This window comes from Dendrobates tinctorius, unplaced genomic scaffold (genome assembly GCF_039654945.1).
Source record: "Dendrobates tinctorius isolate UK_male_01 unplaced genomic scaffold, ASM3965494v1 ptg000043l, whole genome shotgun sequence".
In the NCBI taxonomy this organism is placed as follows: domain Eukaryota; kingdom Metazoa; phylum Chordata; class Amphibia; order Anura; family Dendrobatidae; genus Dendrobates; species Dendrobates tinctorius.
Window position 1 is genome coordinate 899,731 of NW_027361711.1, and position 27,184 is coordinate 926,914.

The 27,184-nt window shown below is 42.2% G+C and overlaps 1 protein-coding gene across 2 annotated transcripts in view; it reads right to left on the reverse strand.

Annotated features, from left to right (window-relative positions):
- CHST11 (carbohydrate sulfotransferase 11) overlaps positions 1-14,991 on the reverse strand; it is a 257,191-nt gene extending 242,200 nt beyond the window's left edge. Inside the window, exon 1 of one of the 2 annotated variants that reach the window (XM_073575134.1) lies at positions 14,526-14,991. In XM_073575134.1, coding sequence (XP_073431235.1) covers positions 14,526-14,628 — 103 coding nt within the window. In that variant the 5' untranslated portion in view covers positions 14,629-14,991. Of the gene's footprint in view, positions 1-14,510 lie in introns of both variants that reach the window. The other variant, XM_073575133.1, reaches the window with a different exon arrangement.
- Positions 14,992-27,184: the final 12,193 nt, after the last annotated feature.

Here is a 27,184-nt window from a genome sequence, read left to right on the forward strand (position 1 = left end):
GAACATATTACAATATTGCTATAATCGGATATACAAAAAAATTGTTACATGCGGTAGAGCCCACTCGTCCCCAATTCCTTGCTCTCCATCTATCTTACATCTTAGCATTTCCTAGAAGAGGCACACTGCCGCTATAGAAAAAGCAATCTCTCTAGACAAGGCTCTGGTACAAGGTTCCTTAGTTATAACAATAATTTCCCCGTGGAGCTAGTAAAGAATAATGATAAAGAAAATCTTTCCTCATTGTGCATAATATAACAGGATTTCCCGTATACTCTACATAGTCTTCACAAACGGCATAATGATCATAAATTCCTCCATCCTGCTAGACCTCACTCTACATGGACTCTCATGTCTCAGATGGCACTACACTGCGGCCATCAATCTGTGCATCGCCAAATTCACACCTGACCAGTTTCATTACTGTGCATTTCGGATTTATTAAATTTGCCATACCAGATTGCCTGTAATAAGAAGAATCGGGCCACAGTTATTAAACGTGACAACAGCACAGTAAATTTCATTAGGCAAACATAATTATGTTTAGTGACAACAAAGCTAATTATTAGTTCACTTGGCCTCCTAGCAGTCTGTGCAGTTTGGAAGTGCCCTGTAGTCATTACAGGAAGCGATGCACGGTGCAGATGTCTAGCCGTCATCACTCAGCAAGCAGAACTGATTAAGAGCAATGCAATTTATTTTTCGGAAAGTAAGACAGATGCACTGAGCCAATATTGCTATTTATTGCCCTGGACACCTACAATAGCTCTATGATCATGTTAATAAACTCGAAGAAAAACTGCAGAGACATCAATATCTTGTCCGTCATTTCTGATAAGTAAGGTTGCTTTATTAAAATGCAGAAAAATGCTGAAATGACACTTGCTGACACCTACTTACTAGCACTGAAAACAGAAGATCTATGGAGAACAAGCTAGATCAAAACACAAAGAAACTGCCAACATGATATTTTATCTATTTATGCCATGTTACTCTTTACATAGAAAAAGGAAGAACTGGACCTCTGCGTAAACAACATAGAGGGAGCTAAAGTTGGAGAATTTGGGGTATTTCACTCTCCCTACATCATATGATGTAATCTCCAATTTTTACAAGTAAGTAGCCAAATTATGGTCAAACAAACCACTGTGAAGACTATTTTGTCAGGAAGACTTGTGTTAGGAAACAATACGACCGATCCTAAAACGTGGCCATACGCATTAGCTTATGGGTTTACACTTTCAGATTTGCAGTGTTAATCGGCTACAATTTTGCTGACTGCCAGTCACATAATAGCCTGTTTAGACTGGGCAATCACACTTCAATGTGCACAGAACTAGTGTGCATGCAATTAATACAATCGTTCAGTGTACATAGGACATCATAGTTCTTCGGCCGGTTTACACAGGATGATGTGCACCCGAGAACGATCATTTTTAGGCAAGCTTTAAAATCAATTCACCCAATGAGAGTTTTCTTTGTTGGGTGATCAGCAGCCCATCTAGACTGGACGATTACCAGGAAACAAGCATTCCTAGGAAAGCTCATTCACGATATTCATTCAGTGCAAATGCACCCATAGGATCGGGTTAGTAATGGAGAGGCGTCTGTCAGACACCCCCAATACTACACCAGTAGTCAAAAGAAATAAACACACACAAAAGTCCTTTATTTGACAAAAACTTTCCAACAATTTCCCTCTTTCACCCATTACAAAAAAACCTACGCAGGGTCACAGTAGCCCACATTGAGGTCCCAAGACGATCCCTTTCTGCGTGGTCCTGTGTTTGCAGCCCCATTAAGAGAAGGAAGCTCCACAGACAGGGACTGGAGCAGGGGCCATTGAAGGGGCTCACACTGCCCTCCACGAGACCTGGCCGCTGTGAACTGAGGTGACATCAGTAAGGTTACCTCAGTTCACAGGTGACGTGTGTCACGAGGGCAGCTCAAGAGCTGAAATGATGATGAGTGACATCACAGCTCATTACGGCACTCACGCTGCTGTACTCTCCGAGAACCAGCTGCTGTGAACTGAGGTAACCTTAATGACATCACCTCAGTTCACAGCAGCCGGGTCTCGCGGAGGGCAGTGTGAGACTCGGCAGCGGCTGCTTACTATGACCATTTTACAGGGTCAAGTCCTGGTACCTGAACTTCCCTAAATATGACCAATTTTTTTTGTATTTATGAGCTATCGTTCAGTTGAACAAATCTCTTAAAACCTTTGGCCAAATGTTTTCACGGTTTATGAGGTGCAGAAGCTAAAACCAATTATATAATGCATAAATATACATTATTAGAGTGGTAAGGTGATGATGTGATAACACTTAGCTTTAGTTGCTGAAGTTGTAACACCACAGTAAATATACTAGATTTGCTTTTTTTATCTTAAAGGGAACCAGACAGCTATGCCACGGGCAGCAAATATCTGGCAGTGGCTGCATGATTTCAGTCATGCATGGTTAATGGAGATCTGTCAGCATGTTTTGTTATGTAATCTGAAGAAAGCATGTTGTAGGGGGCAAAAGAGAGTTTTCAGAGATGCCTCTCTACCAAGCTCCAGGTCTTGTTTGCTTACAATGATTGTTTTAGCAACAGTAGCTTATCACTGATGGGTCACAGCAGCCCCCTGATCTGGCAATACCCCCTACTGTGATAAGCAGCTCACTGTCTATGGACATTGTATATACAGAGCCTGGTGAGGGCGGGGGCAGCTCTCTCAGCTCTGCTTTATTGATGTATTGCTAATTCTAAAAACTGTGTGAGAACCCCTGCACCCAGTAATCTAAGTGATACATTGTTGGATTCAGCTTTCTTTGCCTACATCAGGCTACTCTCAGATGAGGTAGCAAAAACCTGCTGACAAATTCAATTTTAGGCTATGTTCACACGTTGAGTTTTTGCAGGGTTTTTTTAATGCAAATTTTAAGCTGTGTTTTACAGTACCAGCAAAGTCCATGAGATTTCAGAACTCTCATGCACACATATTGGTTTTATTTTCCTGACTGATTTGGAAAACTGCTGCGTTTTTTGCTAACTGCAGCATGTCACGTCTTTCAGCGTATTTGCAGCGATTTTTCACACATAGGAAACAATGGGTAAATGCAAAAACACAGCAAAAAACGTAGGTAACAGTTTTGGTGAAAAAAACCTAAGGAAGTTAAATCATGCTTTTTTTTGGACCACTAAACTCTATCAACATGCACGAGACAACAAAATTGCAACAATAAAAACGCAGCAATAAAAACTTAGCAAAACCTGCTTGGTGTACGTAGTTTCCCTAATGCCAGGAGAGCATGTTTTGGCAGCGGAAAGAAATGCAGCAAAAACGCAATGTGTGAACAGCCTAACTCTGAATCACTGTAGGTTAACCGCGTTCCTACAGCGTGTGGCGCCCACACTGAGAACCCCGCTGTCGGGAGGAAATTAACTTTATTCGTCAAGGCAGCCTTGCCCTATCAGTCATAGGGGTACTGCCAGCATGGTTTCAGTCACCACTCAGTGTATAGATAGTGGCGGCTGTAACCCTACACTGACTGATAGCGGCCAACAATAAAGTTAATTTCCTCCCGGCAGTGGGGCTCTAGATGTGGGTATTGCAGGGAGTCAGAACGCTATTAACCTGCATAATACGCTTTTATCCTGCAGATATAAGGTTATTTTACATGACACATTCCCTTTAATAGCCGTTGAGGACAGAGTTGCATGGGAGACTAGTTGAACAGGTGGGTCCCCAGCAGCTTCTCCTGGCCACCCCCTTGAATGATAGGTTTTTCTCTATACATGCATGCAGGGGAGACCTGTCACTCCAGGGAAGCAGGCGAGGAGAAGCTGCCCGGGTCCTCCCTGCCTGACTCACTAGCCTCCTGTGCGGTTAGGTTTCAGGTAGCTAATAAACTACGCTTTTATCTGAAACACTGATGCCTAAACATATAGGACTAATCATACCAGTCAGTCCGATACATGCTGCATGGATCAGACATCATGTATCAGCTGTCAGGTTCCCTTTAAAAAAGATGTCTTATGATGAACAGGAGTGCCTCCCGGCTTTCAGCTTGCCGAGGTGTGTTGCACTCCTGACTAACAGTTAGGGCCAGTGGCGTGGTTGTGCCGTTGGCCGAAACTGCATAATGCAAGCAGAGGTAGTGTCACCTCTGCAGCATCGGAGGAGCACAGTTGCACTAAAGCCACACAGATACTGTGTTCCAGGAAGATTCAGACCAGCGCTTACAGACTCTATAGCAAAGAGCTTATATGTGCTGTGCTACTTGCCGAAAAGACAACCTACTGATTATAGACTGTAGCACAGAACAATAAATTAGACAACGAGTAGTAAAACAAAGGGAAAATCCCTAATTTCTTGAGAATGGAGAGGATTTTTAGTAAATCACAAAGTTGTTTGTTTTTACAAACACTTTTGCAATTTTACCCTTTAAAATGATGCAACCCTTTGAAGGTTCTTTCTACTGCATTTTTATTTGTTAAGGTGAAATAAAATAGAAAATAATTAGGAATCACTTCACTCACCACTGGGAAAAACAAACTAAGCATTTTACTAGTTGACGTGATAATCCTTGACCAGAGCCATTAAACAGGACACACTACAATTAAATTAAATGACCTAGGACTATTAGGCTGTGTGCACACAGCCTGCGGTTTTACCTGCGGATTGCTCTGCGGTTTTGCCCTGCGGTTTTTCATCTCCTCAATGGAGGAGATGGCAAACCGCAGGAGAATCCGCAGAAAGAATTGACATGTCAATTCTTTCTGCGGATTGAAAACCGCAGATAATCCGCGCGGAAAATTCCGCACCGTCTGCACTGCGGTTTTTGATTCCCATAGGGAATCATTGTACTGTACACCGCAGCAGAAACTGCTGCGGGTCCGCAGCGGCCAAAACCGCTGCGGAACCGCAGCAAAATCCGCAGCGTGTGCACACAGCCTTATATATGTACACACACACCGTATATATAAATAAATATATAATACATGTGTCTATAGTATATATATATATATATATATATATATATACACACACGCATTGAAGGAAATAAGTATTTGATCTCTTGCTGATTTTGTAAGTTTGCCCACGGACAAAGACATGAACAGTCTATAATTTTAAGGGTAGGTTAATTTTAACATTAAGAGATAGAATATCAAAAATACATAGAACTAAATCATAAATCTAAACATTTGGCTTTATTCGGCAATAAAATAACGACTGTACATATAGTGTCTCTAACCAAAGATCTAGGTGCTTTTTTATATGTGATGCCTAGTGACTATATTTTTGAGAGGACCACCCTTGCAGAAGACCATTTTGAAATGCATTTTGGGTGGTCGTATTAAAGATATTTTACTGTAAATTGCTTTATATTATGTAATGGAAGAATAGAATTAAATTCCAATACAATTGCCCGAAAACAAATCTAATGTACGGTAATTATTTTTAACTCTAATTACATTGCATCTAACAGTTCTTTTCAGTGAAGGCAGTGATGGATTTGCTGCATAAAATAATTTATAAGCTTTTCTTTTGATTTTTGCTACTTTATCACTGTGACGTGTTTAGTGAAGAGGCTTATGTAAAATCCAACCTCGGCGACTCTTCACTCCCCTTTCTCCTGAATTATCATACATTCATACTGATTTACACCGGATAATCAGCACCTTTCAGTTCACCTTCTACTATTTTCTATATATTCATCATCTCGATAACAGACTGGCCTTCTTTTTATGCAGAAAATACAATAAAAGGCCTCGGCTCTTATTGAGAGACATGGTGGGTGGTGATTAATCAGCCCCCTGCCAGAAAAAGGGGTTGTATAACATTAACCCTTGTCAAAGAGGCAGCTGTACAGTCCCCCATTATAAGTGCCTACTGCCACACATCCAATGAGGAAAGCTCTGTTTTGTGAATTTAACAATTTAGCTGCTTGACGTGGGGGAGGGAAATAGTGAGATTTGCTCAACGGCTCTAAACCTTGTCTTGTCTTAGAAGGATTGGGACACAAAATGTAATATTAGATATATATTGGTATATTAGAATACAGTTAATTAGGGTTTTATTCAGTTTCATAGAGACTGATAAAGTATTATTCTATTCAGTTGTAACGGCCATTTTTACAATTTCAATCACAGTAAGTGCGGCCATATTGGTTGCCTAAATGATATAATCTGCTGAGAAACAGAGTTTCTTGTATAAAAACTAGAGTTAGTGTGAATCGATTTGCAGGACCAGGTCCATTGGTCACGTAATCTGTGGCTTCCGGAGGAAAGCTGCGAAAACTGCCTCCTTCCGGACAACATCCAGCCTAATGTTGCACCAGGCCTTGCTAACCAAAAGAAAAGTCGTCAGGTAAGAGGCGGCTCTCGCAACTCCCTTTGGCCAGCCAGAAATTACGGCTGTACTTGATGGACTGGGTGTTGCGCATCTATCAACGCAAACTCTAATAATTACTATATGAATTATATAACTAATCAAAACAATCTGGCAAATTGGAGCAGGAACGCCCATATGGTACAAATGTGATAGGTTGGTAACATTTGGAGTAGCTGGAGTGGTGCTTCTAATCTAAGGACTCTGACCCTACACTTATACTCACCTGACGCCATCTTCACCTTATATCACCGCCGGTCTCAAGCAGCTTGTGACCTGCCGGATCACTCCTCGTTCTGGCTCCCAGACTTGCATTGATAGCTTGTGACATAACCTCTGACTTCCGGCCAGTCAGAAGCTGCGCTCACAAGATGGCGCCACAAGACGTAATGGCGCTGAAAATTGAATATAAGACTGGGTGCGGGGACCTTACATTAGAAGCACCACTCTTAAATTCACCACATGCTGGAATATACCCAAACTGCTGGAAAAATGCTAGAAGCTCGGAAACCTATGAAATGTCATCTCTTATCATGTGAACCTTGTGTATCAGATTTGTATAGTATACAGAACGGTATACAGGATAGTATGGATCAATTTTTTAAATGGGGTATTGTGCCCATTTCGACATATAAAGATTTCAGAATAAAGTATGGGGATGTACGTACATAATCTCATGCACTTTACCCTGGTCTTTAGCAAACATTTGTTTGAATTGTATGCTCCAGCAAAAAGCAATGAAGTGAGGCCGAGTGATATTCATCACTCAAGAGAATACAACTTTGTAAGAATTTCCATGTCTTCCTTATTCTCTAGGCCCAGCGCAGATCACGGATCCCTGAAATTATGCAGTCACGTGTAAAGTATCTATATTATTCATTACTCGGTATTTATAGAGTGCCAACATATTCTGCAGAGCTGTACAGAGAATGCAATGAAGTAGAAACACTGGAACTGGATTTGATTCAATTAGTTTAGGGTACGTGTTCAACACCCTCTAAATGAGAAGAAGAATGTCGCCATTAAATAGCCCAAGGGCTGCCTAAAAACATCTTTTACCTCCTTTTTTTTCTGTTAAGGTATGTACACACTAAGGCTTTGCGTTTTTTATGCTTTTTTTAATGTAAATTTTCAGCTTCGTTTTACAGTACCAGCAAAGTCTATGAGATCTCAGAAATCTCATGCACACACATTGGTTTTTTGTATCCTCAGTATTTTGTGCAATACCTTGGTTTCTGCCAAATGGAGAATGTCACTACTCTCATTGTTTTTTCAACATTTTTCACTCATTGAAAGGTCGGAATCACACATGCGAGGGATACGGCTGAGTCTCACATGTTAATACCCGGCACTGCCGCTGGCACTCAGGATCGGAGCATGCGGCCGCATAGCAATATATGGAGCCGCACGCTCCGCTCCCGAATGCCGGCGGCAGTGCGGGGTAATAATATGCGAGACTCGGCCGTGTTTCTCGCATGTGTGATCCCGGACAAACACTAAGAAAAAATGCTGAAAAAAAGCAGCCATCAGGTTTTGCTGTGTTTTTGGTGCCAAAATCTGATGACATAAAATCCAATTTTTGATCATGCACTAACCGTTATCAGCAAGCACAAGAGACAATCGCCCCCTAACAAACATGCAACAAAAACTAAACAAAACTTGCTTCTTTTAGGCACGTTTCTTACTGCCTAGAGAGCAGGATTTGCCTTAGGAAAAAACAACAACAAAAAACACAACATACTGTAGCAACCTAGCATAAGTCTTTTTGCTGAGTTTTTGGCGCGGAAACTGAGTTTCTGCTTCAAAAACTCAAGAAAAACTCAGTGTGACTATACCATTGAATTTTTTTATATATTCAATTTGGCAAAAACACATCTGCTAGGAACCACAAAGTATCACTTAATCAAATGACACAGCCACCATGTCCAGGTAGAAACTGAATGGAGAGGTGGCCGTACACGTACATTACTTTCTCCTTGTTCAAATCTATGAGAGTTAGGACTCAGTCACACATCCGTTTTTAAACATATGTGAAATAAATGGAACTGGTTTCATCGGTGTTTTGTATCAGTGAGTCATATCTGTGCCCGTTTATACCATCAGTGTATGGTCCGTGTGCCCATTTTTTACTATCAGTGCATGGTCCGTGTGCCCATTTTTACTATCAGTGCATGGTCCGTGTGCCCATTTTTACTATCAGTGCATGGTCCGTTTGCCCATTTTTACTATCAGTGCATGGTCCGTGTGCCCATTTTTACTATCAGTGCATGGTCCGTGTGCCCATTTTTACTATCAGTGCATGGTCCGTGTGCCCATTTTTAATACCAGTGCATGGACCATGTGCCCACTTTTACTATCAGTGCATGGTCCGTGTGACCATTTTTACTATCAGTGCATGGCCCGTGTGCCCATTTTTACTATCAGTGCATGGCCCGTGTGCCCATTTTTACTATCAGTGCATGGTCCGTGTGCCCACTTTTACTATCAGTGCATGGTCCGTGTGACCATTTTTACTATCAGTGCATGGCCCGTGTGCCCATTTTTACTATCAGTGCATGGCCCGTGTGCCCATTTTTACTATCAGTGCATGGTCCGTGTGCCCATTTTTACTATCAGTGCATGGTCCGTGTGCCCATTTTTACTATCAGTGCATGGCCCGTGTGCCCATTTTTACTATCAGTGCATGGCCCGTGTGCCCATTTTTACTATCAGTGCATGGTCCGTGTGCCCATTTTTAATACCAGTGCATGGACCATGTGCCCATTTTTAATATCAGTGCATGGACCATGTGCCCATTTTTACTATCAGTGTATGGTCCGTGTGACCATTTTTACTATCAGTGCATGGTCCGTGTGACCATTTTTACTATCAGTGCATGGTCCGTGTGACCATTTTTACTATCAGTGTATGGTCCGTTTGACCATTTTTACTATCAGTGCATGGTCCGTGTGACCATTTTTACTATCAGTGCATGGTCCGTGTGCACATTTTTAATGCCAGTGCATGGTCCGTGTGCCCATTTTTAATACCAGTGCATGGACCATGTGACCATTTTTACTATCAGTGCATGGACCATGTGACCATTTTTACTATCAGTGCATGGTCCGTGTGACCATTTTTACTATTAGTGCATGGTCCGTGTGACCATTTTTACTATCAGTGCATGGTCCGTGTGCCCATTTTTACTATCAGTGCATGGGTACTTGTTCAATCCTTGAAAGAAATGAATAGAAAACGAACATGAAAGTTGGGCGTCTGAATGAGGACTTAGACTTCATTCAGACGCCAGTTTTCCATGTACAAGTGCTATTTGGGGTTCTCATGGATAGCACTGATACCTGTGATATGTGACTCGCTCCATAGAATATTCACATATCTGCAATCTTTTGTGGACTGAGCATGGAAAATCGTGGAGGCATGTCTGATTTTGATCTGGGGGTTGGATCAAAATTGGCAATACAAGTCAATAGGTCCCTGAAAAAAAAACCCAGACTGCACTCTGATGTCATCCATGGACTTTCAGAAAGGAGAAGGCTGAGAAACATTTTTTTCCTCCACCCACGTATGAGGAAAAGTGATGACACTCAAACTCATGAGGTCGTTTTTCTTGTATGTGATAGATTCAAACGTCTGGATGAGCCGTTAGAGAAACCGCTGTGCAAATATTTAGAATTTCTTTTTAAATCTTATTATAAGCCATATTTCAAGTACAGTATATTTTCAAGTAGAAAAAAAGGGTCTATTGATTGAATGCTGTAGGTCAAACTGTTCCATTAAGTCCATGCTAAGTCATAATGTGTCTATTGTTGTGTCCCTTCTTACATACCGCCACAAACCCTTACACAATATAACTCCCTAACACCCTCGCACCTCTCCAATCCATCCTTAACTCTGCTGCCCGACTAATCCATCTCTCTCCTTGCTACTCCTCCACTTCTCCCCTCTGCAAATCTCTTCACTGGCTTCCATTAACTCAGCGTATCCAGTTCAAATTACTAATACTGACCTACAAGGCCATCTATAACCTGTCTCCCCCATATGTCTCTGAACTAATCTCCCGATACCTTCCCTCACGTAATCTCTGGTCATCCCAAGACCTCCTTCTCTCCTCCACACTTATTCACTCCTCACCCAACCGCCTCCAAGACTTCTCCCGAATAGCCCCCATCCTCTGGAATTCATTGCCCCAACACGTCCGGCTATCAACCACACTCGGATCCTTCAGATGGAACCTGAAAACCCACCTCTTCAAGAAAGCTTACAGCCTGCAATGACCCCGCTACTTCCTCACCACTACTGGAGATATCACCTCAACCAACAGCGAAGCTGCTGCAGCCCATCAACCTACTGTCTCCTTCCCCACCATCCTGTAGCATGTAAGCCTGAAAGGGTAGGGTCCTCTCCTCTCTGTATCAGTCTGTCATTGTAAGTTTTTTTACTATAAGTGATGTCTGTAATTTGTATGTAACCTCCTCTCATGTACAGCACCATGGAACCAATGATACTATATAAATAAATAATAATAATAATAATAATAATAATAACTGATGTATGATATATTGGCACTGCTACTTAGAGGATGATGCCAGTCTTAATGAGGTGCACTGTAAGTTACATGGTAAATTTATGACTTTTAGCCAAATAAGATTGTTCATCAGCTGCTCTACATAGAACTATATGGAATCCACTAGCTAGCAATGCGTCCCTTTCAAGTGTGCTCATGTGTCACAGCATACACGAGAACTCACCCCAAGGTTAGCATGTCCATTACAGGCGGCTGAGACTAACCCCGACTGTAACAAATGGCTCTAGCACTTACTGCACCATTACCTTGCTCTGGGCATTTTCTTGTCCAATCTGCTATATAGACTACTGTCAAGAAGCAATAATGGAGTGATGTGCAAATCACTCAGCACCAACAAGAAGCGTGAGCTCAGATTACTGTACTAGGCACTTACTCGTAATCCCGAGAGCAAAGCAATAGTCAAAGACTGCAAACCCAATACATATAAATTCATGGATCAGTAAGGACGGATTCAATACCTACTTGACAAGTGATCAATTCATAACAGTTTCTGAAAAATGTAACAATAACATATACTTGGTACATGTATAAGTTTCACAACCTGACGATTACATGGAAATGAGTGGTGCTACGTGAGCGATACTTATTTCTTCTTGTAACTTGTAGAAGCAGTCTCCTGCGCCAACCACTGACTTACATATAGAGCTTGTTTTCTCATTAGAAAGACGTTCTTCATCAAATGCGGTGTATACAGTACTGTGCCCCAGCAACTCCAAAACAAGACTCCACACACCTTTTGGGCAGAAACCCCAGGTAGACCCCTATTAGAGTTAAAGGGCTCAATCAGGTGCTACTGGCGTCTGGCATGAGACGGATCAGCACTGTCATTACAGACCTGTAGAGAGCCATTGAATAAACTTTTTAAAAACCAATCTGAAAGAAAGAAACAGACTTGTAACATCTATTGATTATGCACATGTGTATGTGTATATGTGTGTATGTATATATGTGTGTATGTGTATATGTGTGTATGTATGTATTATGTACAGTGTGTGTATGTATTATGTATGTGTATGTATTATGTATGTGTATATGTGTGTATGTATTACGGTATGTATGTGTATATTTGTGTATGTATTACGGTATGTATGTGTATATATGTGTATGTATTATGTGTGTATGTATTATGTATATGTGTGTATGTGTATATGTGTGCATGTATTATGTATGTGTCTATGTGTGTATGTGTGTATGTATTACGGTATGTATGTGTATATGTGTGTATGTATTACGGTATGTATGTGTATAAGTGTGTATGTATTATGTATGTGTATATGTGTGTATGTGTATATGTGTGTATGTATTACGGTATGTATGTGTATATGTGTTATGTATGTGTATATGTGTGTATGTATTATGTATGTGTATATGTGTGTATGTATTACGGTATGTATGTGTATATGTGTTATGTATGTGTATATGTGTGTATGTATTATGTATGTGTATATGTGTTATGTATGTGTATATGTGTGTATGTGAATATGTGTGTATGTATTACGGTATGTATGTGTATATGTGTGTATGTATTATGTATGTGTATATGTGTGTATGTATTATGCATGTGTATATGTGTGTATGTATTATGTATGTGTGTGTATGTGTATATGTATTATGTATGTGTCTATGTGTGTATGTATTATGTATGTGTATATGTGTGTATGTATATATGTGTGTAATGTATATATTATGTATGTGTATACTGTATGTGTGTATGTATTATGTATGTGTATATGTGTGTATGTATTATGTATGTGTGTGTATGTGTATATGTATAATGTATGTGTCTATGTGTATGTATTATGTATGTGTATATGTGTGTATGTATATATGTGTGTAATGTATATATTATGTATGTGTATACTGTATGTGTGTATGTATTATGTATGTGTTTATGTGTGTATGTATATATGTGTGTAATGTATATATTATGTATGTGTATACTGTATGTGTGTATGTATTATGTATGTGTATATGTGTGTATGTATTATGTATGTGTGTGTATGTGTATATGTATGTCTTATGTATGTGTCTATGTGTGTATGTATTATGTATGTGTATATGTGTGTATGTATATATGTGTGTAATGTATATATTATGTATGTGTATACTGTATGTGTGTATGTATTATGTATGTATTATGTATGTGTGTATATGTGTATGTATTACGTATGAGTATATGTGTGTATGTATTACGGTATGTATGTGTATATGTGTATGTATTATGTATGTGTGTATATGTGTATGTATTACGTATGAGTATATGTGTGTATGTATTACGGTATGTATGTGTATATGTGTATGTATTATGTATGTGTATATGTGTGTATGTATTATGGTATGTATGTGTATATGTGTATGTATTATGTATGTGTATATGTGTGTATGTATTATGTATGTGTATATGTGTGTATGTATTATGTATGTGTATATGTGTGTAAGCATATATAACTTTTTTTCTATACATCGGTACAATGAATAGATGTTAGCAGTCAGTGTCTTCCTTTCAAATTGTTTATTGAATGGCTCTAGATAATAGATAAGGACTTGAAAATCAACATGTCCAAAGTATTTTCTATAAACTTTAGCTACAAAATGGTAAAAGAGTGAACTTCGGCATTACTGAAAAACCAAGTTGTCATGCCACTCATGCTCAATTAATCAGTTTCCAGGGATGAACTATCAGAAGGACGTAGATAACCCAGAATGATCCAGATTTAAAGGGAGCGCACATTAAACAGTGTTACGTGTCCAGACATTATCAAACAATTAATGAAAGCTGAGCAGCACACGGCCTCCATAATTAGCTGACACAAGGCAATCAGATGCTTCATGAACACAATGGGCTTCGAAGGTCACTCTACAAGCCCCCGATATCCAGAACGGACTCTCCAGTCCAGCACACTGCTGTGTACACGGACCACTGATACCAGACATCCCATACAGAACCCACCAGCCAGTACTGGAGAGAACGTTCCATCAGAACATTGAATATTAGGACACTATCAGAATTTAATATAAGAGTGGATAAAGAAAAAAAAAGTGACAATACCAATCCTGTTTTTTTACCTGGGTATGCCAATGACATGCCAGCCGGGTGGCATAGGAGGGTCTCACAAGTTATAGGTGAAATTTTGCAGCTGACCAAATGGGTTTTTATGTGAACTTTCCTATCTCACAGAATTACGAAATCTTTTAAACCTCTGTGTCACAGTCAGCAACGTGACTATAAAAAGTTTCTGGCCCCGGGAAACAGAACATTTCTTCCATTGTACAAACGTGAGAAGTGCAGAAGTCAAAGCCTGAGCTGGGACATTGAGAAAATGAAGAAATGTTGGTATTTGAGCCACAAGCTTTATTATATCTGCTGGCACAGCGAAAATCAGAAACTCTCATGGAATGAAATAGTATATAATAATAATAATAATAAGGCGACACAGGACATGTAGGAAGCTCCCAAGCCATACAGCGAGCCCTACAACCAGCGGGCGCAGAAACTCAAGGGTGCCCATACACCAGCCTGGCAGGGGACGGGGTGACGCCTCTTACCTGGGTGCAACATACTTTGGAAATAGAAGATGACCAGGACGAAGGATCCCAAGCAGGTGACCAGCACCATCCTGCAGATGCGGTTCATCCTCATCACCTCCATGAGCGCCTGCTTCATCGCGACGTCCTGCCTGTCTGCGCCTCGTCTGCTGTAGGGTGTGGATGTCGCACTGGGGGCTGCTGGAAGGGAACTTGGATGGGCATTCACATATGAAAGGATGCGGGCGCTGACTCGTACAGGCTGCCTGGGTCACACAGTGGCATCAGCAGCCGGCAGTAGGGGGAGATGCTTCAGCATCACCAGCCTGCAGAATGCCGGCTCCCGCGTCTGGGGCTCTGCTCCGGTGATGTCTGCATGAATGTGATGGGAGGGATGAGAGCAGCTGCCAGGCTGTCTGTGCACCGGCCGGAGCTACAGTCTGACAGCGGCGAATGGATGAGGCGAGCCTGACGCCGGGCACCACCGCTGGCTCCTCCTTCTTTTGTTCGCGGCTGCTGAAATGTAGCTTCTGCACTGCCGCCTGCTGCCCGGTAGGTGTAACTGCACGTTCTCACCGCGCGCTGTGTCGGGACAGGGCGCTATGTCGCTCAGTATGAATTGCGGCAGCTCTGCTTGCTGAGGTAACTGGTGTAATAAATGTGAGGGGTTTGGAGAAATCACCTGACGGGGAAAGCATCAACCTGCATTGATGGCAGAGGCATGAGGCAGATTCTGGAAGGCCACGTTCCCACCATGCGCTTTGGTGCGGTTTATGATGTAGAATTTCTGCACCTATTAGTTAAGTACATTTTTACAAGCCTTTTATTTGTATTTTTGACTGTGTTTTTTGTCTCTTGTTCGTGTTAACGCTGGTTTGTTTTTCACTCTTCCTGGTATTTGACAAAACGTTATTGCTATACTAAGGTGCGGATTACATTTGTTCTTGATACGCTTCCGCCTCATAAACGCACATAAAACACCTGAGCATTTTTCACTTGCGTCATTTACGCACCTAATGCAAATGGAGAAAATCTGCACAGAAAACTCCGCGTGCCCACGAGAGACATGGACACGTCGCGGATATGAAACACCACAGGTCAGTTTACGCTGCATTAATAAGAAGCACGGCGGCCATGAGATCTCTATAAATCCCATCCACTTTGCTGGAGCTGTAAGGAGGTACGGTTTACAGCGTCAAAAACTAACCAAAACCTCACCGTGGGAACGTGGCCTTAGGCTAGTTTCACACTTGCTTTTTTTTGCAGCGCGTTTTTCCCGCAAAAAAACGCATTAAAAAAACGCATACAAATGCATACAAACGCTGCGTTTTTTTCCAGCATTTTAATGCGCATGCAGGAAAAAAACGCAGCGTTTTTGCGCGTTTGTATGCGTTTTTTGTGCGTTTGCGTTTTTTTACAGATTTTGGAAAAACCCCACAAAAAAGAAAATACAACCATTCAACAACACACAAGACCAATGGGACTTCATTGTGGGTGTGGTATGTTAATATATATAGACCTTGTCTACAGTATTCTTCACATTTGCTTGATTCTTCTCGTGACCATGGATCTGCGCTGGAAGAGTTTTCACTTCAACTTGGATTTGGACATCGCGATGGCTCAGGCGTATGCAGTTGCTTGCCATGAACAAAGGAAGAGAGAGAGGCAGCGAAGACGGCGGCGTATGTGGATACATCCGATTGTTGAACTCCGGGAGAGCCGTGGGGCATACCACACCCTCTACAGCGAGCTACGTGCAAACCCGGAGAAATTTAATGATTATATCCGGATGTCCCACGAAAGTTTCATGGATTTGCTTGCTCGTGTCCAACAATCCATCCGGAGACAGGACACACAGCTCCGTCGTGCGATTCCTCCTGAGGAACGGCTACTGGTGACATTACGGTATGTTTTAAAAACAAAGGGGTGTGGTCTGATGTTTTTTTATGGAAATTTAGTATTCAAAACCTTGGGTAATTAGTTTTCGTGAATGTACTAATATCTTATTTTATAGTTTTTAAAAATAATATACATAAATATTAATTTTACTTCTTTGTCTGTTCACAGATTCCTGGCGACTGGAGAAACCCTATCCTCACTACACTTCCAGTACCGTATTGGAATCTCTACCTTGTCTGGAATTGTTGCTGACACCTGCCGGGCTCTCTGGAATGTTCTTTGCCCAGAATTTATGCCCCTGCCCACCGCTGAAAAGTGGATGGAAATTGCTGACAAATTCTGGACAGTATGCAATTTTCCCAACTGTTTGGGAGCTGTTGATGGGAAACACATACGGATCATCAAACCCCAAAGAACGGGATCTGAGTACTATAATTACAAAAAGTACTTTTCAATAGTACTCATTGCAATTGCGGATGCCGGATGTATGTTTGTAGCAGTGGACATTGGAGCATTTGGCCGTGGTAATGACTCGCAGGCTTTTAAAAACTCAGACATGGGCCGGAGGTTGTATGGCAACCAATTTAATTTCCCTATGCCACGGCCTCTTCCTCACACCGAAGCTCCGCCACTGCCCTTTGTAATGGTTGGCGATGAGGCTTTTCAAATGTGCGGAAACTTACTGAAACCCTACTCCAGCCGGGACTTGGACCACACCAAAAAAATATTTAATTACAGGCTGACCAGGGCCAGAAGAACTGTCGAGTGTGCTTTTGGGATTCTTGTTTCCAGATGGCGAATTCTGGGCACGGCCATTAATCTTAAACTTGAAACAGTCGATGAGGTGGTGAAGGCCTGTGTGGTTCTACATAACTTTGTGATGGCTAAAGAGCACCCGACCTTTGAACTGGACGATGATGCTCCTAACCCATTGCCTGAATTCACTCAGCACACTCTCAGGTCATCCGTTGAAGTTGGCCAAATGAGGGACAAATTTGCGGCCTACTTTATTTCTGATGTAGGACGGGTGCACTGGCAAGATGAAATGGTGTAATGTTGTTGTTTATGGTAATAAAAATCCTTATTTGATACCATTACTGAGTGCACTATATTTTTTAAACTCCAATTAATTAAAAAACTTCCCATGTATAACTGAATTTTTTTATGTTCACACACCTGGGCAGGTAAATACACATATGAGTTAAAATTCAGCATTGCTAGTCTGCGTGAAATATATTGGAATGAGCAAAGCTGCAGGCCATGAATCATGAAACAATTTTTTTTTCAATCGAAAATTGTGCAACTAGTTTAAAACAAAGTATGTGATTTTCTCAAAACACAACCCTCAAAACCCAACCCAAATGAAAGTCCATGGGGAATACAAGTAAGTTACACTAGGCCTTGGAATGACTATACTAGGCCGTGGTATTTCAAATATGAGTATATTAGGCCTTGTGCCTAATAGTATATTCATATGTGAAATACCACGGCCTAGTATAGTCATAACAAGGCCACAAGGCCTACTCGATTTTGGCAAACTAGTATCTTGTTTCACAAAACTTGACAAGTTTCAACAGTTTGGTAAAACTAGAGTTATTACACTAGGCCTTGTAATGACTATACTAGGCCGTGGTATTTCAAATATGAGTATAGTATGCCTTGGGGCTAGTAGTATAGTAATATGTGAAATACCACGGCCTAGTATAGTCATACCAAGGCCTACTGTAATAACTCGATTTTTAACAACTGGCATCTTGTTTCACAAAAAACAAACTGGTGAAACTATAAAGAAATTTATTTTTTAGAAAGAAACTTATTTTTTAGACAAGTTTCAACAGTTTGTTTTTCATGAAACCAGATTCTATTTGGTAAAAATAGAGTTATTACACTAGGCCTTGGAATGACTATACTAGGCAGTGGTATTTCAAATATGAGTATAGTAGGCCTTGGTGCTAGTAGTATAGTAATATGTGAAATACCACGGCCTAGTATAGTCATACCAAGGCCTACTGTAATAACTCGATTTTAAACAACTAGCATCTTTTTTCACAAAAAACAAACTGGTGAAACTAGAAAGAAACTTATTTTTTAGACAAGTTTCAACAGTTTGTTTTTCATGAAACCAGATTCTATTTGGTAAAAATAGAGTTATTACACTAGGCCTTGGAATGACTATACTAGGCCGTGGTATTTCAAATATGAGTATAGTAGGCCTTGGGGCTAGTAGTATAGTAATATGTGAAATACCACGGCCTAGTATAGTCATACCAAGGCCTACTGTAATAACTCGATTTTAAACAACTAGCATCTTTTTTCACAAAAAACAAACTGGTGAAACTAGACATAAACTTATTTTTTAGACAAGTTTCAACAGTTTGTTTTTCATGAAACCAGATTATATTTGGTAAAACTAGAGTTATTACACTAGGCCTTGTAATGACTATACTAGGCCGTGGTATTTCAAATATGAGTATAGTAGGCCTTAGTAGTATAGTAATATGTGAAATACCACGGCCTAGTATAGTCATACCAAGGCCTACTGTAATAACTCGATTTTTAACAACTAGCATCTTGTTTCACAAAAAACAAACTGGTGAAACTAGAAAGAAACTTATTTTTTAGACAAGTTTCAACAGTTTGTTTTTCATGAAACCAGATTCTATTTGGTAAAAATAGAGTTATTACACTAGGCCTTGGAATGACTATACTAGTCCATGTTATTTCACATATGACTATACTATCCCTTGGGTTTGTTTTTAACATGTATTTACCCATCAGTGTGTGTGAGCGGCGCAAACAACATTAATGAAACTTATTAATGGTGAACCACAAATGTAAATTTATTTTTTATCACAAAAATAAAACTAAAAATTATTTTTTACGGCGTTTGGGGGCAGATGGTTTCAATTTGGGGGTGTGCAGGGAATATGCAACACTTGCAGTTGAAGACGGTGTTTGAGGGGAAGGGGCAACAAAACTTGTGGGGGAAGGTAGTCCAGTTAAGGGAATTAAAGTAGGAACACTTGTAGGAGAGGAAATCTGTTCAGGTACATTAGTTGTAATGGCATGTCGCCGTAGGCTTGTGTGCCTGGACCGACTTTGGCCCAATGCCCGCCTTGATTGATTTCGCCTAGAACTAGGGGCAAATATGGAATGCAGGTCCCCCGTCTGCTGGTATGGCTGCTGCTGAGGTGGCGACTGCTGCTGAGGTGGCGGCTGCTGCTGAGGTGGCTGCTGCTGCTCAGGTGGCGGCTGCTGCTGAGGTGGCTGCTGCTGCTGAGGTTGCGGCTGCTGCTGAGGTGGCTGCTGCTGCTGAGGTGGTTGCTGCTGCTGCTGAGGTGGCGGCTGCTGCTGAGGTGGCTGCTGCTGAGGTGGCTGCTGCTGCTGAGGTGGCTGCTGCTGCTCTTCGTTGTCAGTGCTCGTCCTTGCAGGAGGACTGGTGGCGGCAGTGATGGTCCAGGTTTGCAGAGTGGTGGTGGCAGGGCTACTACATGTTGTTGTAGCGGCAGGGCTGTTCCATGTTTGCCTAGTGGTGGCTGAGCTCCACGCATGCATGGGATTGGCGGTGGTGCTCCAGACAGGAGCAGCGCTTGCCATGGTGGTGTCGGTGAAGTGACCAGCTGCACTCAGACTTGTGGTGGTGTAACGGTGGGTGTCCTGGCTTTGAAGAGAGGTGTCCGTGCAGTGGTATGCAGCATAAGTCGGTAGTGAGGTGAAGCGAGTCAATGGTGGCACAGGTGGAAAGGACACCACTGACTGCTGACCGTACCGATTATGCTGCATAGCCTGCAAGAAAGCATTGTTGCAGGCCTGCAGCACATTCAGCTGTTGATCAGGACTAAGGTGTTCCGCCATGCCCTTTTCAATCTTACTAAAAAAATGGTGTGCTGGTCTGTTGAGGTCGGCCTCCAGACGGTCAAGGCGCTGTTCTACAGAATTGAAGCGGTGTTCAAAGTGGTTAAAACCACGTTCCATCAGTGCAAAACCGCTTTCAACTCTGTCGGACAGTGACTTGAGGCTGGAATTAAATGTCTCGCTCAAATGCATAAACTCGGGCAAGACATTCCTGTCCAAGGCCCTCTGCCGCTGGCGGGTAGTGCCCGCATAACCAGTGGCAGAGACCTGGGACAGGGGAACACCTGATGGCCCAGCTTCCTGGTCACCAGCTGTGTGTGTGTGGGACCTGCAAGGTGCTTCCTGGCTGTCGGATGGCTGGGACGGGTCAGAGGACGTCCGAGGAAGGACCGCTCCAGGGCCAGGTTGCAGGGTGCTGCTCCAGGTGCTGTGGAAGAAAGGAAAATCATTACTACCATGCCTTTACAAGAAGCATCAGCTGTGGATTAGAAAAACACAGATTAATAAAAATAAAAACCCAAAATGTATAATACTTACGATCTTGTGGCAAGGACCGGTCTTAGGAACTGCAACGCGTGATAGTGACGGTATCTAGTTCTGGTCCTTGACGCAGATCCACTGCGAACCTGGCCCTCAGCACGAACATCACTGTTGAAGCGGTCCTTGATCGAACGCCAACGTGTTCGGACTTTGTCCACTGTTGATAAAAAAAAAAAACAGTGCCGTCAAGGACAACAGTCACTGCGGCACAATGTAGCAATACAATACTCAAAGCAGTCACTGTAGACCCCGATGACACTGTTGGGTTTCCTGCTAGAATACGCCTAGCACGAAACCCAACAGTGCCGTCAAGGACAACAGTCACTGCGGCACAATGTAGCAATACAATACTCAAAGCAGTCACTGTAGACCCCGACGACACTGTTGGGTTTCCTGCTAGAATACGCCTAGCACGAAACCCAACAGTGCCGTCCAGGACAACAGTCACTGCGGCACAATGTAGCAATACAATACTCAAAGCAGTCACTGTAGACCCCGATGACACTGTTGGGTTTCCTGCTAGAATACGCCTAGCACGAAACCCAACAGTGCCGTCAAGGAAAACAGTCACTGCGGCACAATGTAGCAATACAATACTCAAAGCAGTCACTGTAGACCCCGATGACACTGTTGGGTTTCCTGCTAGAATACGCTTAGCACGAAACCCAACAGTGCCGTCAAGGACAACAGTCACTGCGGCACAATGTAGCAATACAATACTCAAAGCAGTCACTGTAGACCCCGATGACACTGTTGGGTTTCCTGCTAGAATACGCCTAGCACGAAACCCAACAGTGCCGTCAAGGACGACAGTCACTGCGGCACAATGTAGCAATACAATACTCAAAGCAGTCACTGTAGACCCCGATGACACTGTTGGGTTTCCTGCTAGAATACGCCTAGCACGAAACCCAACAGTGCCGTCAAGGACAACAGTCACTGCGGCACAATGTAGCAATACAACACTCAAAGCAGTCACTGTAGACCCCGATGACACTGTTGGGTTTCCTGCTAGAATACGCCTAGCACGAAACCCAACAGTGCCGTCAAGGACAACAGTCACTGCGGCACAATACAGAGCAGGGAAATACTCACTAAACGCCTTTTTGGCGGATGCTGTGGCGCTGTCCCAGCCATCCATCAACGCTGCGGCCACCTCATTCCATAGCCGCCGGGTCACCACATTGTCCTTGTACAGCCGGTCACGGCTGTCCCACAACGGCGAACGCTCCTGGACCAGGCTGATGAGCTGCTCATTATCCAGGTAGACGTCTTCATCCCGTTGTGGAACCTAGACAAAACACATTCATTAGAATAATCAAATTTAAATTGACTAAAAAGTTACAAAAAAAGAAACAAAAAAAAGAGTAAAAATAGAAGATAAAAAAAAAATAAAGAACATTACAAATCATTTGATACTTACATTCCGTATCACCACCGGGACTTGGCTTCGCTGCTCCTGCTCTTCGCCCTCACTATTCCCGTCCACAGATGATGATGACGATGTCTGAAAGTTGAAAAAAACGTAAGAGATTTGGAGAAGCAGCAGATATACTTACCAGATGCACGAAAATAATCACCTCACGGTCTGCTTGCGCCAATTCCTGCCGCGATGGGGAATACTCAGATTCTGAAGACATACTGCATGTAAAAATAATAAAAATCATTAGTACATACATAATTTAAAAGGACAGGCATATAATGTAATATACTCACATTCTTCGCTGATATAATGGGTTCTTGGTTGAATGTCTGCTCTTCAATCTGTCTAGTGTAGTAGTGGCAGAGTTTTGGCAGGCACCTCCTTTATATAGACTTTTTTTTTTTGACTTTAGAAGATTCTAACTAGGATAAAAAGTGGACACCACCCAAAAAACGCAGCGCTAAAAAATCGCATACCTGCGCATGCCAGTGCGCACGTATGCGCATCCATAGGCTATAATGGCCATTTTTAGCGCAAAACGTGCGCATACGTGCGCATGCGATTTTTTCAAGGACCAAAAAATGCAACATGCAGCGTCTGGAAAATACCAACGCACACCCCAAAAAAACGCAGCGCATGAAAATCGCATACATGCGCTTACAAGCGCGCAGGTATGCGCACCCATGTTAAATATAGGGGAAAAATCGCATGCGCACGTATGCGTTTTTTTCCAGCGCTAAAAAACGCAAATGTGAAACCAGCCTTAAAGGGGTTTTCCAGTTAAAACCTCGGTCCCCAGGCACAGTTTGCTTAAAATAACAATCATTGCTTTACTCCACCTCCCGATGTCCAGCGCTGGGATCCACTGCCGCCCCGTTAGGGTCTGCAGTGCTGGTGTCACATTGACTTAGCTGCAGCCAATCATTGAGCCCTGCGGCTCTGCCCATCTAGAAGGCATGAGCGGCTTAGCGCTCCTGATCCCACTGATTGGCTGCAGTTCTGTCAGCGTGACATCAGCGCGGCAGACAATAACAGGCACTGTGGCAGCAGCCGAGACTCAGCGCTGGACCGTGTGAGGGCCAGAAAAGAAAAAGTTAAACTGCACCTAGTAGTAACGGATTTTTTTTATAGAAAAAAAGATCCTTTAAAGGAGTTTTTCACTACTGGATATCTCCCTCATGACCTCAGGCTGCTGCATAAATTAACCCCTTTCTGCCACCGGACAGAATAGGACGTCCAATGGCAGAACCCCCGCTTTGATGTGGGCTCCGGCGGTGAACTGTTTTGAACAGCTGACAAGTGCTCGCAATAGGCATTGTGTAATCGCGATCCACCCGTGCCTGTTAACTAGTTAAGTGCCACTGTCAAACTCTGGCAGCGGCATTTAACAAGCGCTCCCAGCCATCTGTCTGGAAATACGCGCATCGCTGACCCCCATCACGTGGTCGGAGGTCATTGGTACGTCGGCATAACAACCAGATGTCTCCTTGAGACCTCTATGGTTGTTGATGCAAAATTGATATGAGCGCCACCCTGTGGCTGGCGCTCATAGCAATGAAGAAAAATATTCAGAATTGAGAGTCCTCAGTGGTTGATACCTTTTAATGACTGCATCCAATCCAGGTGAGAAATAGTATAAATTTATTCAGCCATGAAGAAATGCAACGTTTCAACCACCAAGTGGTCTTTCTCAAGCAGCTTGCTGCTCTTCTTCTTCCTATTGGGATTCCTGCTGTCCGACTGGGTCTTTGGACTTTGGACGTGCGTCCCCCTGATCCTGTAAGTGCTGTTTGCCATTTTTTCTATTTATGAGACCTTTTAATGGCTAACTGAAAAGATGGTAACACATTGTAAGCTTTCGAGACTACTCAGGTCTCTTCATCAGGCTAGACTAATACAAAATCTGAAGTCACATATTTATGCACAATACAGCCTAGAAAAAATGCAATAGATAAGACAAGTGACGTGAAGCAGAATTATGATTATGAGAGAGGGAGAAACATAAATATTGGGCCAGTTCACAGAAAAGGAGTCCGGATGTTTTATTGTCCTCTGATTGGGGTCTCCTAATGTGTTGTGATGTCCCCACAAGGTCTTAGGAGCGAATTCCTTAATTGATGTAAAAAGATATAAATCCATGCGACACATTCATTCCAGCATTGAAAGTGTCAAAGGTCGTCATAAATTTATACTCACAGACTCTTCTCTCTCTCTGAGATGTGAAGTTACCTTTCAATACCAAAGATATACATCTTTCCTGTATCATAGCAATGTAGTAATTCTAAAACATACAGGCGATCTGAGCATCACCTGTATGTAACAGAGGTGATCAGGCTATGGCAGCTTCTAGCCTCCCATGGAGACTATTGAAGCAAGTAAAACAAAAATAGTTTTAAATATATAAAAAAATATAAAAGTTTAAATCACCCCCATTTTGCCCCATTCAAAATAAAACAAATACACATATTTGGTATTGCTGCGTTCAGAATCACCCGATCTATCAATAAAAAAAGGTTTCACCTGATCGCTAAACATCGTAGCAAGAAAAAAAATATCGAAATGCCAGAATTATGTTTTTTTGGTCACCCCGCAACATTGGATTAAAATGCAATAACGGGCGATCAAAAGATCGCATCTGCACAAAAGTGGTATCATTAACACATCAGCTCGGCACGAAAAAATAAGCCCTCACCCAACCCGAGATCACGAAAATTGGAGATGCTACGGGTCTCAGAAAATGGTGGATTTTTTTTTTTAGCAAACTTTGGAATTTTTTTCACCACTTAGATAAAAAAGAACCTAGACATGTTTGGTGTCTATGAACTCGTAATGACCTGGAGAATCATAATGGCAGGTCAGTTTTAGCATTTAGTGAACCTAGCAAAAAATCCAAGCAAAAAACAAGTGTGGGATTGCACTTTTTTTGCAATTTCACCGCACTTGGAATTTTTTTTCGAGTTTTCGAGTACACGACATGCTAAAACCAATGATCTCTTTCAAAAGTACAACTCGTCCCGCAAAAAAATAAGCCCTCAAATAGCCATATTGACTGAAAAACAAAAAAGTTATGGCTCTGGGAAGAAGGGGAGCGAAAAACGAAAATGCAAAACCGAAAAAAGCTTCGGTCATTAAGAGGTTAAAGAAAAACTATACTTATCTCACGAATCAGTCTGGCACTACTGCACCGCTCTGAGCCTTGTGTCTCCGTCCGGTCTGCTGACATTACAATGACACATGCCTGCTGCAGTCTCCACATTTCCATCTTAATTGTTTTAATTTTAAAGTCATGAATCAAAATTATACATTAAAATAAGCAACTTTGTCATTTATCTTATACAGTAGAAATTTTCTTTTTTCGCCTCCCGAGCACATCTTTTCAGTTCATGGGTAAAATCTGTCTTCAATGAATACAGAGTTTCTCATAGCTGAGATAGGAGATGACAGTTGGTGTTCATAAAGTTCTGTGGAGAATGGAGGGGGAGGAGCTAGGGGAAGACAAAACTGCTGCTGCAATTTCTCCGGTATTGACAGCTGAGTTCCATAGAGTTTTATGAGCAGCAGCTGTAATCTCCTATCTCAGTAATGGGAACATTTGTATTCAGTGCTCTAAAGCTGACAGGCAGTGCCGATGCCGTGATTACAGTTACCGCTCACTATGCACTGATCGGTGACTGAAGCCACACTGGCCCACTGCTATGACTGAAAGCCTGAGGCTGCCAAGAGCAATAAAGTTAATTTCTTACTGGCAGTGAGGCTCTCAGTCAGGCACTGGGCTGCTTCAGAATGCTATTAACCTGCAGGAGGAGAAAGAAGCAGATTTCTCTGATAAGAAAAGTTTCTTATTTTCATGTGTATTATTGGTTTATGAAATAAATAAAAACAATGTTACTCTTTAAGTGTATGTACATTGCCAGTTGTAAGGAGTACAGTGTCCTGAATGCTCACCAGTCACCACGCAGACATTAAGCTAGCAAGAAATACTATAAATTTCCACCACTGAAGCCATGAGAATTGTGACTGAAGCTTTGTGCTGTAAAAGAGACTAAACACTATGATCAGTAAGGCTCTGTGCACATCTGCACCATAGTTTCCATCACAAAAAAACCCATACACAGCTACGCTGGATCAGTCACATTCCAGCCACTAAAGCCACCGTTGTAGTGTCTGCCATTCTTATAGGGAAGAATAGAGCTGGTTGCTGCACCACTGCATCTATATATGGAATCTGCGACAATAGCTCCTAACAGCATCTACAATTCAGTTGTGAATATAGTCTTAAAGAGAACCTGTCAGCAGGATTTATCACTATAAAGTAAAGGTATGGCCATAATGGAGCTATTACTCTGATTAAATTGATACCTTTGTTAAAGGAATCCTATCAGTGATTCTTAGGCCGGTTTCACATGTCCGTTTATTTCCAGTACTGGAAATACCGGTATCGGAGATATCCGTGTCCGTGTATGTAATACTTTCAGCACATTTGTGGCAACCGTGTGCTGCATCAGTACCACACGGTTTGCCGCCGGGGAAGAAGCTCTACAGTTAGCGCTGTTCCCGGTGACGGGTGCTGAAGACGGCTCTTATCATTCTCCCCTGCTCTGCCGGTGATCAGCTTGAGTAGGGGAGAATGATGAGAGTTATATTAAAGTCAGAACAATGACAGCAGGTGGGGGCTTTTGGGACTTAAATTACTCCCATCATCTGACACCTGCTGCTGCTAATAACAGTGACAGCAGGAGCGGATGATCGGGGTATTCCTCACCCACCGCCTGCGATATAACTAAATAAATTAATGAAAAACTTGAAGTGGGTTCCCCCCTATTTTCTTTAACCAACCAGGTAAAAATCACAGCTGGGGGCTGCAGCCCCCTCAGCTGTCAGCAAGGTTGGTTATCAAGAATAAAGCCCCCATTACACACTGCGATATCGCTAGCAATATCGCTGTAAAGTCACCGATTTTGTGACGTAGCAGCGATAT